Raw genomic sequence first — 18343 nt, forward strand, 5'->3', positions numbered from 1 at the left:
ACTTAAGTGAATAGTAGATCACTTTTATTGAATACATCTTTCCTGATGATCTTTCACTATGCATTTATTTCTTCTCTACCTCATGTAATAAGAACCACAGAATGATTTGGGCTGGAAGGGACCTTAAAGACCATTTAATTCCACCCCCACCCTGCCATGTGCAGGGACACCTCCCACCACACCAGGCTGCCCAAAGCCCCATCCAGCCTGGCCTTGAGCACCTCCAGGGATGGGGCATCCACAGCTTCTTTGGGCAGCCTGTGCCAGTGCCTCACCGCCCTCTGAATGAATAATTTCTTCCTTATACCTGATCTAAATATAGCCTCATTTAGTTTAAAGTCATTACTCCTTGTCCTAGCACTCCTCCCCAGCTTTCCTGCGGGCCCCCTTTAGGTACTGGAAGGCCGTTGTAAGGTCTCCCCAGAGCCTTCTCTTCTCCAGGCTGAACAACCCCAATTCCCTCAGCCTGGCTTCATAGGAGAGGTGCTCCAGCCCCTTGGTCATCTTCATGGCCCTCCTCTGGACCTGCTCCAACAGGTCCATGTCCATCTTGTGATGAAGTCCCCAGAGCTGAATGCAGGACTCCAGGTGGTGTCTCATGATGGGGAGAATCACCTCCCTTGACCTGCTGGCCACACTGCTTTTGATGCAGCCCAGGACACAGTTGCCTTTCTGGGATGCAAGCACATAACACCTTCTCATGTCGAGCTTCTCATCAATCAACGCCCCCAGGTCTTTCTCCTCAGGGCTGCTCTCAATCCATTCTCTGCCCAGCCTGTATTTGTGCTTGGGATTGCCCTGACCCAGGTGCAGGACCTTGCACTTGGCCTTGCTGAACCTCATGAGGTTCAATACAGCCCCATCTCCCAGGCCTGGCCAGGTCCCTCTGGATGGCATCCCTTCCCTCCAGCGTGTCGACCGCACCACACAGCTCAGTGTCATCGGCAAACTTGCTGAGGGTGCACTCGGTAACACTGTCCATGTCACTGACACAGGTGTTAAACAGTGCCGGTCCCATTTCATAAGAATAATATATGGTTCTCAGTCTGGTATCAGCCAACAATTGATCAGTGTTTGATTCAAATACATACAGGGAGTTGGTAGTAAAAACTGCTGTTTTGGAGATTTATACGGTATTGACATGACTGGATTCCACTCCTACCATGAAATTTCACAACGGTGTCACATGTAACGTCAATTTTTTTCCAATATAAATTATATCTTATAGTATTATGGCTGAAAACCACAATATAAAATTGCTCAAGCTGACATTGCAAAAAATACTTCAACTTGCCTTTGGAATTTGAGGACTTAGATTGCATTGTTCTTGGCAAAAATTGTGGAATTTTATTTAAGCCTGTTTTTTATTAAATCAACTGACTGATGTCTGAACACAAAAAGATAACATTATCCCCCAAAGTAGGTGGTATTTCCTTACGTGAGGAATAATACTAATTACTGTAACGGATCACTGACAAATGTTATTATTCGAATTCAAAAGATATTAATACCACGTTTTAAGAGCTGTGTAAATTTTAGACCAATGTATTCTTTTCTTACTCAAACTATATTACAGCATGTTGTATTGTTTTAACAGGAGAAAGATTAAGCCTAGCATTACGCTGACTCATCAATCAATGGAATATTTTCTTGAAGTTCTATGCAGGTCGTGAAAGTAATTTCTATTTAACTGTATAATCAGCTCATCGTATAGAAAAAAAAAAGGAGAAACATTTATAACTTTTCTTTCATTTGGGTACCAATGGAAATTTCTCTGCAGGTACTTGTTTCTTCATTTGTTGGATTCTGCTCACGTCTGAATATGAGATGCTGCACTCTCCTTCAGTACAGCACTTGAGATAAAAAATTTCAGCTACTCTCATATTGAGACTCTCAATTCCACGGCCTTGAACAAAGACGTTAATGTTTTTTCTTTCTTATTCCATCTGTAGAATGTGGTTATTCATACCTAAGTTCCTCTTGTATTAATTGTAGTTGTTAATAGTTGTATTGATTAATAGTTAATGAATTCAAAGATTTTTTATGGAAAAAAATATTCTGAACAGTACAAAGAAGAAACTGGAATTTCAATTATATTTTAAAAATGTGAATGGAAAATACAGTAATGTTCCAAATTGTAATAAAACCAAGAATTCTGAAATAGGCTTAAAAACATTCCTTTAAATTTTATATGAGAATTGAGGTAAATTTGCAAAACTAAAAGTTGTTTCAAAATAGAGAAAAAATCAGACTTCTTTTTAAATGGATATTTTCTTGTCAAAAATATTGATCAACTCTAGCTTCATATGTTATAATTAATCTTACATTATAGGAACACCTTAAAGAAGACAAAAATGGCTTCACTACTAATCTATCAAGAGCTAAGTGTTGGGACAGTCCCAAAGTTATCCAAAGACCCAGAAGTCTCAACACCCTGTCTACACTACTTTTTACTTCATCAGGTCCAGACCCTGTGTCCACTGCAAATCAATTCAATGTCTCTTTCACAGTCATAATGTCACTCTTAGAAATAAACCAACTTGTCAAGTTAGTTCCTCCATGACATCTTCAGTGGTTTTGGTGATGTTTCTTTTAACACAAAATAACAGGCAGAAAAAACAGTGAATTTTAACCTGCCCCAGTCTGCCTTTACTATGGAGACTGCAACAAAGCCAGGATTATATTTCCTCATGTTTAAAATCACATATGGAAAACACCGACACAGGAAAGTTGTAATTCATAGTCTTTATCTCATTTTACAGCCACTGCTGACAGTGGGCATCATTTAATCCCTGAAAATTTTTTTGAGCGCGTTCTCCAGAAAAAATCTCACAGCAGCCACAGCCACCCACTGACTGCAGTCTCATAGTTCCAAGGGAATTACCTTTAGCAAAGTCAGAGTAACACATGGATACCAACCCAGTCTGGCCACTTGTAACTTCAGCAGCTCAGCCCTGCAGCTGACTTAATCCAACAGCGAAGTAATATGGCGTGTAAAACGGGGTGAGAGGCAAGTAAAATTTAAACCAGCAAGAACAAGAGAAAGGGAGTTGGCCCACAAGAGAATATTGCACACAGCAGAGAATATATAAGATAAGGCCTTTCCGCTTTCAAGACTCCTTGAATGTGGCTTTTTTTTTTCTTCTTTTAATAAGAGGTTATCTTTTTCTCTACAGGCAGTTCACAAAACAGCGATCAGCATGCACTGTCCCAAATCCCCACCTGATGTGCACTACATTATTCTGCTGATGTTGCTGGCAAAGCCCCTCAGGGCCTGTAAACCAGTCTACGAGCCCTTAACAGAAGAGCAGCAATTTACACCAGTGGAAACTCTGTTCTAATGGCCCTACAATGATTTATATCAGTTAAATGTCAGAATCCACTAGGGAAAACAGAGATGAACAGTCTTGAAAGCATAGCATCAAGACTTTTTTTTTCCTTGGGCATCATGGCTAGAATAACTAAAACTAACACTGTTATACTGATTAAGGAGACTGTTGAAGACCCACAGGAAAAGTGAAGCACCAACCAGCTCCTCGTTTTTACAATGCAACACGGAGACTAAGAACGTGGAGAAATTCAAACCCCCGTAACAAGAATTTCTCTCAGAGCAGGGAGTCTGCTCAGCTCAGGGGCTTGCATGGCCTCTGGTACAGCCATTCTCCCAAGGGATGTTCTGTAGGTCACATCACCGGTCTCCAGTTATGAAATGTCCCTCCAGCAAAATCATTAGCAGGTTGCTACTATTTGCAAAGGGTGAGAAAAGCATCCCCCCCCCCCCTTTTTTTTTTTTTAATCTCTCAGTCTAAATGTCAGAAACTGATGTATGGCCACTCCTTCCATTGCTTTATCAGTGCCATGGTAAACTAACATGTGAAAGCCCTGAATCTGCAGCCTGAATGCATTTTATGACAAACAAATACTTAAGAACAGGTCTCACAAGGCTTTTTGCATGCTCACATTTGTCTTATTTCAGTCTGTAGCTTTATATAAAATGAAAATCTCTCTAGAGAGATAAATATCAAATAACGTCATGTTTGTTCCCCTATATCCAACAGTTTTCCTACTTATCCTCAAGTCATAGAGAAAAATATTTTAAATTAGATAAACAACCCATGTAGTGTATTTTTATAAAAGCAAAGCCTTTATGTTTTTACTAAGATATTTTCCCGGGTATAATTTTCTTTTAATAGCTAGGTCGTCCTTTATAACATGGGCATATTTCAAAGACACTCATAAAAATTAAATATTACAGGCTAAATATTAAATACTAAGCTCTGATGAAATGTGCATGTACATTACAGGTTTAGTATCACGTAGAAATATAGACACCTAACAAGTTGATGATACAGATTTTATAAGACATAGTTAAAAAGTAGACTGCTGTAATCATCAAGATTCTGTTAACAGTTCATTAACTCTGAACTAGTTAGGCATGGAACTTTCATGTGACATTTAATTTAGGAATAGTTTCTTGGCAGCTTGATACAGAAGGAAAATAAGCAGTTAAATTAGAGTAGTATTGTGGTTTATGCGTTTGAATGTTAGTTCTTTTGCTGGTTTGTGACTTGTTCCCAAATAAATGTGCAAGAATTACGGAAAAGCCTAGATTTCCAGTTTTCTCCCTGCTTTCTCCTCTGATTATGTAATTATCAAACAAGCATCAAATGCTTTATCTTCCTCTAAAACAACTGCTGCCAAACAACAGAGCAGGGGTAACCGGGCACCCTCACAGTACTTTCTGTTGATCTAAGACGTAGTCAGTCACTGCCTGCCTCTGCCACCTGCTATATCACTTTAGAAGTAGCTGAGAAAAGTGCATTCTAATTCCCAATTGTTCATGTGAAGAATTGCCATTAGTGAACATACCCTGCTCAGTCATCAGTGAAAGGAAGAGAATCCTGCCCTAAGAAATCATCTTTACACACCAGTTCAAGCTGTTTATGGTAAGTCTCATGAAGCAGTTTTCCTCAGTGCTGTACACAGGTTCTGCCATCTGCTTCTGCCTGTCCTCCTGAACTCTCAGGATGCAGAAGGAAGGAAAATAAATATGGATTTCTGACACCAAAAACCTCAGCTTCTCCCATTCCAGTTAAAGATGGACCCTTCTGGCTAGGACTCATCAGCAAAACTTTTACGTGTGCTGAGGGCAGCTACTAGAGACACAGGTACACTAGTCCAACATATTTTACTAAAAGCATCCAGTTCTTTCTTCTCCCCTCCCCAGTCCCAAACGTTAAGTTACAATTAGGGGGGTGGAAGTGGAACAAGTATACTGACCTCATCAACATTCTCAAATGCGTTGATGACATCATACGGCAAGCATGAGAGCAGATCGATCACAAACCAGGTCTTCAAGTAATTCATGCGAATCAGCTTTGGGTCAGAGATCACCTCTCCTGCTGGTCCCACAAAGGTGGTATGGAAATTAAGCACAATGTCTACCAAAAAAATGACATCTACAATGCTGTCCACTACTAGCCAGGCCACATTGTTCTGTTTGGTTTTAAAGGAGACATTGTAAGGGACCAAAATAGCGGTGTAGAAGGTTAAAATCAAGATGATCCAGTCCCAGGTAGTCTTGAAAACACAATAATGCAAAATGATATGTGGCGGAGTCTTTGGTGCTTCTTGTTTGTACTGTGGGAGGATTTCAGAGCCCAGCTGCAGTACCTGTAGTGACAAGGATTTCAGGAGAAAAAGGAAACATTAATTTTTTAATGTTGTTTTTTACATTTTAGAATTTTGAGCTCAGTTGATAAAAAAGACATGCTCATCAGCCTCTTTTAAAATTAGCAAATGGTCAGTATAAGTATTCTGTTAAACATATCAGCAACCTATTTCTTCTAATGTCATTAATTATTTTTGACTATGCCTAATGTGCTGAGCATCCAAGACATACAGAGAACAGACAGCTCCTTCCGCAGTCTAAATAGATGAGACAGATAAATGATGAGAAGGAAGGCAATTGCAAACAGGAATCAATGGCAAAACCAGGAAGAAGACCACAACATCTGACTTCCAGTCCAGCACATGGACATTGTTTCTCAACACTGGTCATTTAACTCTTCCCTATACTGTATCTGCAGTCAAGCCCTGCACTACAACCCATCATGAATGCACAGGCCTTTGTTCCTCTTCTCTGAGCTGCGCAGGACTAAAGTTCATGGATGACATTTATTAGCCTCAATAAACTGAAGTTTCTACTGGATGAGTTACAGGTGAAAACAGAAAGGAAGATGGAGATTGGCTCAAATGAGATGTGTTTCCTCATGTCAAACTCACAGAACCCGGAAGAAACATTTAGAAGCATTTCGCATTAATTTACATTGTAGTTCAGAGCAAGAGGAAGCAGATGTGGAAATTAAGTGGCCATTCTCTCTGGGAAAAGATCAGAGAGCATACCTATAATAGGAGGATGTCTTCTTTTCATCTGCGTATCTCAGCTTTTTTAACATCAATTATTTCGACACCAATTTTTACCTGCAGGCTTTTCTGAGTACTTTTTCTGTGTGTGTGTGTGTGATCTGGCAGGCTTTTTTCCAACAGACTAAGCCAAAAGGGACAAAAAAGAAAACAATCAGCTACAAGAGTCCTATTTGGACAAAACAGCCTCAGATCAGGTTCCCCGCTGCTCTGAACCTCACATAATCACTTACTCTTGTGCACAACAGGGGTCAGACACTGTCAGATCACAGTCCCTTGCACATGCGTAAATGACTATGGGAGCTGCAAGGCACAAAACAAGCCTGCTGACTTTAAGTCCATTGTGTTCTCCAGAAGAGAAATAGCATGGCCTGCTCAGATAGAACTGCAGATTAGCTTAAGGGCATCAACACTTAAAAAATAAAAACAAAAACAAAACAAAATAAAAAACAACTTGTTTGTTTTGCTAAGTTTCTAGAATCACAGCAAATAGGGGAATGAAACACTTCCCCCTAAGTAGACCCCTTGCAGACAAAACTAGGAGTCGGACATGGCCACTGCAGCATTAAGTGGTCTGCCAGTCCCAAACCTGATTCACTCAGGTTCTCCATTCTAGAAACAAACATTGGTTTGTGGTGTGAGGAGCTGAAAGCAAGCACCAGACTGAAGTAGTCTCTTTTCTGCAGGAGGCACTGGCCAGCCAATACAGTCCACAGAAGTCGCTGGTAGTGACTGCAAGAGGCATATGTTGTGTACTGAGCTGGTATGTGTACTCAGGGCACATGTTTCCTTCAGGGCTTGTTTGCAGTCCCAGCTACAGATGTTAGAATTTCTTTTCTAGCCCAAGATTAGTATTTCAAACACCTCCTGGCTTCTGGCTTCTATGAGGCTGTGCACAAACAGCAGCTCTAACCTAAGACCCCAATCCTGAAATCCACTGGGCAATATTCACTCACTGAAATAACTGATCAGCAAAACCAAGTACTTTCAATCACATAGTAACATTTTATCACCCTTTAAATATAGGATGAAACATGATTTCTTCTTTTGCTATCAGATGACTCCTAGAGCTGATTTTTTTTGGCCTCACCGATACTATAGGAAAAAGTCAAACATTTTGATAAGGATTCCAGTCGGTACAGGAACCTCAACTATGAAACACTGAAAAAATCACTTTGAAAGTCCTTGTCTTCAGATTGGTTTTTACACACACATATTTAAATTCTCAACTAACAATTGTATAATGCATCCCATTTTGGCCATCCCCAGCCTCTCTCCACTCCAAGAACTTGTGGAGATTTTACATCCACCATACTGAAGCTACCGTAAAATGTACTAATGGATTCCCATATATATGAATAATAGGACCAATGGCAAGAACAGTCTCTCTTTAGCAATAAAGAAGGAGCTTAATTATGGAGTCAGCTATTTTGCTGTAAATCACAAAGAATGCCAGTAAAGCCAGGGGAACTGCATGGATGTAAAACTGAACTGCACGCAGAGAGAAACAGACTTCTCATTTCAAATCATTAGGAAAATAAACAAATTTGCTGCTTCAGTGTCTTAAAATGTCGTCACCAAGTAGAAAGCACTCTCCAGTAGCTTGTTTGAGATCCAAAAGGCTACAGCACAGGAAAGTAAAAGGATCAATGTCTCCTTCCGTTTTTATTTAGAAAGTAAATGTACTCTAAACTATCTGAATGGCTAGATTTATTAATAAATCTTCTGAACTTCCACTCTACCAGCAGTTATTTAAAATGAACAGGGGGCAATGGCTTTTCCCAGTCTCCAATGGAAGGATGTGCATCAGCAGTGTGCATGTGGATCTCAAAGGGAAGAGCAAGGGGAGGGCGGGAATCAAGGAATGACACAGACATGACAATCAGCTGCAAGGTGGAGAAAGCCACCTGCAGAAAGCCCAGGGTGTCTCCAGCTTTTTGTTCAGGTGGTTGGGGTGACGAATTCTAGCCCTGGCTCCCTTTCACTACATCACTAACGCACACGTAAAACCACTCCAACATCTTGCTGGAATTGCCAAAGAGATGAATTATCATTTTACTGCCTGAGATGGAAGAAGGGCCCCAGCACACTACCTCCGCCTGCAAAGGCAACTTGCTTAACAGATTAGCAAAGGTCTTGCATCCTCCAGGACTGCCAGCCAAGAGCTTTCAAAGTCACCAAATTATTCTTTTAATTGAAGGAAGGGGAAAATCCCCTCTAATGCAACTTAATTGCCTCAGAGAACAAGTGTGTGTTTTTAGCACTAAATACAACCAGAGAGCTCAGTGCTATACAAAATAATGGAAGAAGCTCCACGGAGCCTAGGGCTAAAACTCTACATCATAGTTATTAGGTTGCTGCACTCAAGCTGGGAGAGCACTTTTCCCCACGTGTCACACCAAGGGCCACACACAGTCTACTTATTCACCATCCTTCCAGACACGCACACCACCATTGGGTCACCTGGAGACTATAAGCTATAAACCCCGGTCTCTCTGCACCATACATCAAAGCCAGGTAGATGCAAAGAGATGTACCTGCTGCCCTACTCCAAACCACTCTCTCTGTATTCCAGCCTCTGGGGAGAATAGTGCCAACCCAAAACTCAGTATTTGCTGAAGCAGTCATGTGTGGTTCCCCACCCACATGAACTAACTAGATTCAAACTGCTTGTAAAGATACTTCCTGAAGAGGTAACAACAAGAGAAATATGAAAGTAATTATGAAGAAAATGTAAGCAACTAAACAAACCAACATGCTGAGCCTCCACCCATGTGCAATGAGAAAATATTTCATTAATATCATTTGCTAAATAACTGAAACAGCCCTGGTTTTGGAGGATTTTTTCTCCATTGCATAGTTATGCCACAGTAAAAGAAATGCTTGTTTCAGAAAGTTATTAATGGAAGTATTCCAATTACTTATGATTCATCAGTGACTACAGCCACATTATCTGCATTTATTATTTGCGGTAATGATGCATGATGTTTTAATTGTTCTTTAAAGCCAAAGAATATTACTTCAAAAGCAGAAATAACAAATTTCAACGGTGGTTTCACAAGTGTGCGTTCTTTCTTTATTTATTAACATAAAACACATTTATCCTAGATTTGTTAAAAAATGGTGAATATATCACCGGTCAGGACTTACAAAAGTGCATCAACAAGTGGTTACGATGATTTATTTTTAAGACTGCATGACTGGGGAAAAAACAATCATTCATTTTCAGCTTAACCTCCCCCTTTTTGTGTTTGCAACTGCATGTTTGCTCTCTCTAATTCTCCCTTGCTTTTGTTCTTACAGGCACCCACACAAATTGCTCCCAAGCCAAGAGCTAGGTGCTAAGTCTCTACCTGAAGTAGATACTAATGGCAGTTATAAGTCCCTGGTAAACAGGGTTTACAAAAAAAAAGGCATAAAATTCTTGATTAGGCAATGCTGCTAAGCACCGTTATAATTTTTCTGCTTTTATTCCTCATAGCTATTACATTTTTTTTAAATTATGACACAATCTTTTTTACCCAGAGCTTCCTGGTAAATGTACAGAATACATCAGCCAGTACCGTGGATGCAGAGGACACACACACTCTACAGTGACCAGGAAAGAATGGTTCCTACAATTAGTTCCTTAGTAATAAAGCCACAAAAACATATTAACTACTTTGTACTCTCATTGCAAAATGGACTCTCAGAGATACCTAACACCCATGCATTAATTGCATAATAAATTTAGGCAGTTTTTTACATGATTGCTATTAGGCAAGTCATGCTAGACAAATCTACACACCCTGGCAAAAATCAGTGACTGAAGCTTAACAGTCACTGCTTGTATTATCCATGGCCTGTGGATAAAATAAAGCTGTTTTTCAATAAAACCTTTTTAAAACTAATTTATCATAAACAGTAACATAAATTGTAAGCCTTCGTGGCAGGCTTGTGTTTTGTGTTTGTACAACACCTTGCCCCATTCAGCTTCTAGGACACAACTGGCTCTTCAGCTCTTCAAAAATGTAAGTAATAATGGATTAACACTAATAATTTTCCAATAAATTAATAATAAATTCCCTTTGCTTGCCTTCCCAAGCAAAGGGAAGATGTATGTGAAATGCCATAGTAAATAGGTAAAAGAAATAGGATGTGCACTCATTTGAGCTTAAAATTTCAAATAGGCTACTGCAGAAATGAAGAAAAAAAATAAGAGATTTGAAAATACAGTGGGGAACAGTTAGAGATCCCACGTTCAATATTATCAGGAGAGCTTTGTAGAATAAGAAGCCTGCCAGCCCCTGTCTTCTCAGAAAGAAAAGTGTGCTTGTCAGTGTGATTATCTGCACTCTGCTTTTCTCTCGTGCCATTCTATTGACTTTAGTGGAATTACAGAAGATATACTACAAGGTGCCTAACATCACAGCTGGGGCTAATGTTCTTTTTAAAATAACGACGGCAATATTCAGTCAGCAATTACAAAAACTCATTTCAGACACATAAACTATACACTTGCCCTTTATTATTTGTAATGAATCCACTGACTGTGCCAGTTAGAATACTTGCAAAGTCTTGTTTAACATATCAGCCAGCAAGATGTTTCAGCAACGTAGCCATTGAGGTCCAGACTGAGGTTCAAAGAGCCAAACAGAATAACCTCAGATTCTCTGCCTTATATTCTACTGCCTAAATTTTAGCATGAACTAAAATTCAAGGGCAAACATCTAAAGAGAAAGAAGGATTATTTGCTGCTAAGTCTTGAGTTAGATTATGAGGGAAAATGTCCCAAATTCTAGGACACTAAAACAATCTAAGGGTGGAAATGTGATAATCACATGGTATTCCTACAGTATAGTGCCCATGTGAATGTCTGCCCCTCCCCTGTGCTAGTATGATCTAAGCTATTTTCTCCAAAAATGCTCACAACAGAAATTAGTTTTCCACTCTGGAGTGCATCTGTATTAAATACAGAAAGGGTAAGCTCCTGTCCATGGGAAATTCATGGTCACAGCATGATAATAATGCAGACTTGGGCAGGAGCTGCATGTTTTGCATAGAAACTAAATCATACACAGGACAAACTTAAAGAGTACTGACTATATGTAGACTCGCGGAGCCCGTCAGTGGCTTTCGCCTCCAGCTACAAAGGAAGACTAAGAATTATGGTCAAGAATCACAGCTGCTGCCATGGCATTGACAGCAATAGGTGATACAGGAGTGCCATGTTGTATTGGCCATACTGTCATTAACACCACATCAAGACTTTCCCCAAGCTTTTTTTTTTTAAACACCAGGGAGACCCTGCTACTGGTCCTAGAAACAACTGCAGGAAATTCAGGACAGTCTCTCCCCCTCGTGGCGAAAGCCCTAAAACCCTGGTACTTCAATGAAGAAGCCTCTTCTCTGCCTAGAGCTTTTCACAAAACTTTCAGAGTCTACTAAAACCACAAAATTTCATTTTTCTATTGTCTGCAGTATTTCTTGTGACACCTTATAGCTGTTCTGTCCACAAAAGCAGTACCTTAAATACATCTTAACCAATTTGTAAAGCACATTGGGATCCTACTAAAAGAGAACTATATATAAATGAATGCAGAGAATGACTGTGTCAATGATTCTCCAGAATTTCTTTCTGTGCTAGTCTTAGTTTTTCTCACCTCAATTTTAAACAAGCAAATAGTTCAAGATCCTACTAGCACTGAGATCTTCAGAAGAAAGGAAAATAAAGAAAACATATTATTTTAATAATAATGCCATTGTAAGACTTTGCCGAGATACAGAAGCCAAAACAGCAGTTAGGTTTCAAGTCTCTTCTAAACACCAGCTTCCATTCCACTGTCACAGCAGACATTTCACAGCACATGACATACTGCTGAACTCTTGTGCCTGCCACCAGGCTTCAGAATCCCAGGGCAAGGGTGTGTTCAGCTCATGCAGAGACAGCATACCCACAAAAGCTAAGTACCTTTCTTTGCTGTTTCTTGTGAAAAGGAAACATTACCTCAGCAAGTCGTGAATGCTTGTGAACATTCTCTCCTTTCTGCACACTCGGAGCAAGCTGCTGAAGCACGCCTCGGCTGCTTGTGAGGGCACGGGTCAAGCGAGCAAACTTTCCCCAACCTCAAAAAAACATGAAAGATTATACACGTTACAAAAAAAAAATCTGGAAGTGTATCACATAAAGTTAAAAAAAAGTTAAAATTAAAAATGAGCAATCTGTGTTAGTATTGACCACAAGGGAGTATAATTTAACCATGTATCAGGTAAAAGCAAGACACAAAAAAGGTGGCAGGATGGTAAAGTAATAAAACCCACAGTGACTGCAGTGACTTTGTATTCAATGGCTCTACAATAGTGCTGTTACACAAACTGCATCTTTTGTAAGGATAAACGTCCACTTCGCAATAATCTTCTATTAAATTCAATGGCCAGATTTGGATCTCACAACCCTGCAGAAGACTCTCCAGACTAATAAAGATGTAGGAATAGAATCAGGCACAATGAAAATTACAGCTGCCTGTAACAGAAGTGAATCGGGCCTCAGATGTACTGAGTGTAGCTCTGGCAAAAGCAAAGCAAAGTACATAACATAATAAAAAGCAGAGCAGACAAAGTGAAACAAACAAAATCATTAATTTTATCCTCTCTAAACAAAAGGGGAAAATATACAAACAGATTTTCTCAAACTCTAATAAAACATTTAGCAGGTTCTTGCAGAGAAGTCATGTGGTGAATTTTAATTCAGAATATTTTTACAGTCATTTCAAATACCCTTCAAAACAGAAGGCTTGAATGACAGTCACATGAACTAGTTTTAACTATAACCTTTATGTGTAGCACTTTGGCATAACAAAGAGAGTCAGGCAGAGTATATGTCTGGATATTTTTGGTAGTCTGAAAGGAAAGTATCAGTGCATTTGGTCCCAATCTTGAAAAATGCTAGCACCATCTGGGAACTGTTGAGCAGTCTCACCTCCTCCAACTGAGGATGTTCAGCACTTTGCAGACTCAGTTCTTAATGAGATCCTGCTTCTGGAAAAAAGTTCCCTCTACATTATAATTTCATAACCAAAAGATACGATACTATTAACAGTGACTGTTTTTAAAGACGACTCTGGAGTTTAGCCTGCAATGATCCATGACAAGTAAAGGAACATGGGTGGTTAAAATACCATCCAGTACTTTGAACGTATCCTTGTTTGACATCTGTGATGGAGTTTGCAGAAACATTTGGTAATTTGAGAAGTGAACACAAAAAATTAACAAATTGCCTGGACTGGCTATTGAACAAGGTCTTCCAGACCATACCTGAAAAGACACGTTAGCATTTTCTCCTTTAAAAATATTCCACGCAATGCATTTATTAAAAGGAAGAATCATGTACATCATACCTCTCTAAAATCAAAAGCACAATTGAACATTTTCTTATACCTTAAAGCATGTTTTAAAGGAAGCCTGGCACGAGTAATTTAATAGCCAAGTTGAATAAAATTAGCCAACTCTTTCTGGCAATATTCAGCAAAAAGTAGATAGCGTGATTTCTACCCAGGAAGCCAAGCTTTCCTGGTAAACCCATGTATGATTAGCTACTGTGAAGCAGTATTTCTCAAAGAAACAAATCAACATGGCAGAACCTCAACTGAGGTCAGTACGTATATGTTGTAAACCTGACCCAAAGCACTTCAATTTCACATACATTTCCATAGAAGGTGGTAGATTTTATTTATTTATATGTAATAGATAGACTCATAAAGAGTATTCTTCATAATACATGAAGAAATCCAACTACCACTGATAGGCTGAAGTATGAATGCCTTACCATGTCCTCATTAAAGGTGGCAGAGGTTAAAAGAATGGATCGGGTGGGATGATCTTCAGGTGATGTAACCAGACCAGACTTTGTGAAGCCAAAGCCAGCTACAGCAACTTACACTGCCCCAAAACTTTGGCTTTCACCAAACTTCCATGCAACCACCGCAATGTTTCCCTCCTGTTTTGCAGGACCAAGGGAGAAGACCAGTGGAACAGGGAGGCTTTCGTTGCTGTAGATGTGGACTGATGAGGCCCAGGGGAGGCTGGTGTAGGGGATACGAGCAGGAGACCCGTGCTCCAGGCCGGGAGAGGAGCGCCCGAGCCTCCCCAGCCCCATCCCCAGGCATGTCCCGCTCCGGCCGGGCGCTGTCCGTGGTGCTGAAGCGAGGCCCCGCTGCTGGCCAGCGCCAGCCCCGCGGGACGGAGCTGAAGCTTCCCTTGGGAGCTGTTTGCCTCCCCCACCAGGCACACGATAGCTTTAATCCCAACTGAAGTAGCCCCTTTTACTAAGCCAAAACAGACTGATAAGCCATTCTGCTCAAGGATGCAAAATTTGATTCAAAAACAGAGGGCAGACTTTGAGTGTCGATTTTCTTCCCGTCAGCGGGACGTCTAATAACCAGGCTATTTCGACATAAATACAGAGAGGGAGGAAGAGAAGGAAGCACCTCGCCTGGGTTATCTTGCTGTCCTAGTTTCAGGTAGGACAGAGTTAATTTTCCTCCTAGTAGCTGGCAGGGTGCTATGTTTGGGCACCCTGTTATATTTATGTATGCTGTCTTAATAAACTGTCTTTATCTCAACTCACAGACTTCACTTTCCCGTTTCTCTCCCCCATCCCGGAGAGGGAGGGGGGAGGGTGAGCGAACGGCTGTGTGGTGTTTGGCTGCCAGCCGGGCTAAACCACAACACTTGCACAAAAACACTGCCAGGCATGTCTGTGGACATGGTTTGTGGCTATGAATGTTGAGCACTGTCATGCACTCTTCCCAATCTTCTTCAATCCCCGTTTGAAAGGCAGAGTGGCAGAGCTTAACCTGTTCCTCTGTCTCAGCATCTCCTGTAAGCACCTACCCTGCGCGTCATGCTGCAAATTTCTCATCCGTGGGTGCCTAAATGGTATGCAAATGAGCTGTTCTACAAACATGCTAGCTCTTACCACATACTCCAAACGCTGACCTGAAAATGATGTAACTGTACAAGCAAGAGACTATGTCAACAGGCAGGGCTTTTTAGCTTTTTCTGAACCACTGCTGACCTGAATTCAGGAGGCTTGGAATATATATACCTGTGCTCTCCCCATAGACTGGGTGAGCACATAGGAACCCAGCATGAAGTAGCACATGACATTGTATGATGAAATGTATAAAACTGAGTCACTCTGTCTGTATGCCAGGTGTATGAATCTCATCTTTAGGACAGGACATTCTCCTTCTTGTATTGCCTTTTCTTTTCTTCCTCTCTTCTTTTTCTTTTCTTTTTTTTTTTCCTTTTTTTTTTTTTTATGAAAGGAATAAAAAAATGTGGGAACTCTGAAGCATAGTTATATTGCATCTACACATTCTGGCACAGGAAAAAAAATGAAAAGGAGACGGAAAGTCAGCACTAATCCTATTGAACAATAACTTCTCTAACACTACTCGAAAAGACAGTAGTATGTACTGAATGTATTGCAACTTGTCCTTCAGGATGCTAAAGACAGACACAACCTACAGCAAGCAGTGAAGCAACCTACAGCTGTGAAGACCGCTTCAGTGAACACAGGTCAAATACTGAACTTTAGCCACAAAAGAGAACATAAACATTATTTTCTTAGTGTCACAGAGCTAATTAGAGAAAGAAGATAGAACTTCTGAAGAAAGAAAATAGGTTCCACAGTGGTGTAGGAACATATTGATGTTAGTACTGCTAAGACTAGAGGACCAAATGATATGGATTACAAGTTCTCTTCCAACACAAGCAGTTAGTTGCAAGATCCCTACATCCATTTTCTTCCTCAGGAAATCAATAAAATAGAAATTAAACCGAAATCCAATGACTATGGGATTCATATATAGGTATATATATTCCTCAAACAGGCATGAGCTCACATAGCTTCAGGGAAGACAGCCTGGAATTCAGGAACAATACATAAAGCTGGATGCCAGCCCCATGGTTTTGCTTTGCCTGTGCTTCTTCACGGCTTTGATTCTAACTCATTTTTTATAATTATTGGTCTCCTTTTCCACTTCTGTCCCTGCATGATGTTTTCTGCAAAGCAATCAGATGGCACTCATGTCTCCAGCTTCGAAAGGATGAAGAGCCTTCAAGATTCCAGCACTAACTTCAGCTGTCCTGCATTCCACGATGTTCCTTCAGTCTTTCATTATTTCATAGTAAAAATGTAACTAAAAACTGCTCCTGAAAACACCCAAGTCAACAACATGCCTACAACAGGGACAAAAGCTGTCTCCTTAACTTTGTTTCTTGGGGAATCATGGCATCGGAATACACCTTTGGGATATTTTATGCATCAAGATCTCACTTCATTAGCAAACTGTTCAAGCCAAAGACACCAATTTGCTGTATTTTGAGATGAATATGATCCGTTGATACTCAATCTACAGCAACATTTATTTATTTTAGGTAATTATTTGTTTCCTATAAATATCCTCTATTTGATAATAATGACTCACAAATTTAAACATTAAGCGCCGTGGCAGTTACAGAATCCTTGTTATCATGTTGCTGATTCATGACTTAAACAATCCTTAGAGTGAGACCACAAAGACATGACTGCTAGAGAAAAAGTAACTTTGGCCACGTCTGTTGTTCACACAGAAATGTGTAAATGCAAGCAAATCAGCATTCCAGCAGTTATCACCTCCACTGGAACCACCATTGCTTTCTGGCATATCAAAGGTCCCTGCTTACATCCATCATGCCTCTGCAGTCCTAACGCTCCTTTCCTTTGAAACTTCATAACTTAAAACTGTGTTATTTTTCCATCTGGACTGGAAAAGCATACTGAAGTTTTTAATATACTCACTGCTTCCCTTTCATTTGCTTCCTTTTTAAGAAACCAATTCATCTAGATGGAAGTAAAGTATAACAATCAAAATATTTCAAATACTGGCTCTTCTCATATAAATACATCTTTAAAAACAGAACAAAAAAATTAGAAACAAAAAATAGAGAAACAAAAAGAAAAAAAAAATGAAACATTAGGCTGGAGTTTTCCCTGAATTGAGATGAAGGAGGAAATCAAAATACTATTTTTTGTGCAGCCCTGCTTGTGATGCAAAGGGCAGCTTAGCTGCAAAATAAAATAAAGCTTCTGCAGAGGAGATAACTGATGATTGCTACAAAGCACAGGAGGTTAAAACAGCTATGAGGCTAACAACCATTCTCTCATGTGATTCAGTGATGTTGAACTTGATAGCACCTTTTTTATTAAAAAAAAAAATTATAATCCAAAGCACAATTCCCAAACTTTTATAAAGCATAGATGCATCTCATTATGTTCTCATCATATTCACATGTGCAAAACCTATTTCCTACTAGCTGCTCAGACTGCATGCAGGCTTTATTTGTTTGCACAAGTTATTGTTTTCATAAAATGATGCATTCCGCTTTATACACTATTCTCAAATGTCTCATACTTGGTGTGTTGGATCTCAAATCAAAAAAGACACATACAGACAGACTGTAATTCCAGAATATAGCATATACTCTAAAATTCAACTAAGATGGTGACCTATCACTTCCCAAGCCAAATTTAGCTATGATATCACTTGATTTTGCCTACTTCTTCAAGGCTACTTTTACCTACTTATTTCTTCCCGATTTGTTTTTTCTTTTTAAAGGAGACAGTATACAGGGAAAAATGGAAAGAAGCTGTTTAAAAAATTATATCATCAACATCACTGACATACTATTTTAAAGTTGTTTTATTTAGAACATACTATTTTTAAAGCATCTGCACTTAAAAGCAAATTTACTTAACTTTCATAGCAGTCATAAAATAAATATCTACTAAATTATCTGAAACAACACAATTAGAAGCCTACTTTTTGCTTGACTTTAGAAATATTTTTGTTTCATCTATTTCAATCTCTGAAATTATCAATTTTAAAAAAAG

The 18343-nt window shown here is 39.6% G+C and overlaps 1 protein-coding gene across 1 annotated transcript in view; it reads right to left on the bottom strand.

The window, feature by feature from the left end:
* Window positions 1–18343, bottom strand: part of KCNH1 (potassium voltage-gated channel subfamily H member 1) — a 179407-nt gene that overhangs the window by 136003 nt on the left and 25061 nt on the right. The window contains exons 5-6 of the mRNA XM_035559434.2: window positions 12413–12531; window positions 5281–5673 (exon numbers count right to left, since the gene is read on the bottom strand). Of these exons, the coding sequence (XP_035415327.1) occupies window positions 5281–5673; window positions 12413–12531 (512 nt within the window). The remainder of the gene's footprint in view (window positions 1–5280; window positions 5674–12412; window positions 12532–18343) is intronic.

The sequence above is a fragment of the Cygnus atratus genome, chromosome 3 (assembly GCF_013377495.2).
Source record: "Cygnus atratus isolate AKBS03 ecotype Queensland, Australia chromosome 3, CAtr_DNAZoo_HiC_assembly, whole genome shotgun sequence".
Lineage (NCBI taxonomy): Eukaryota > Metazoa > Chordata > Aves > Anseriformes > Anatidae > Cygnus > Cygnus atratus.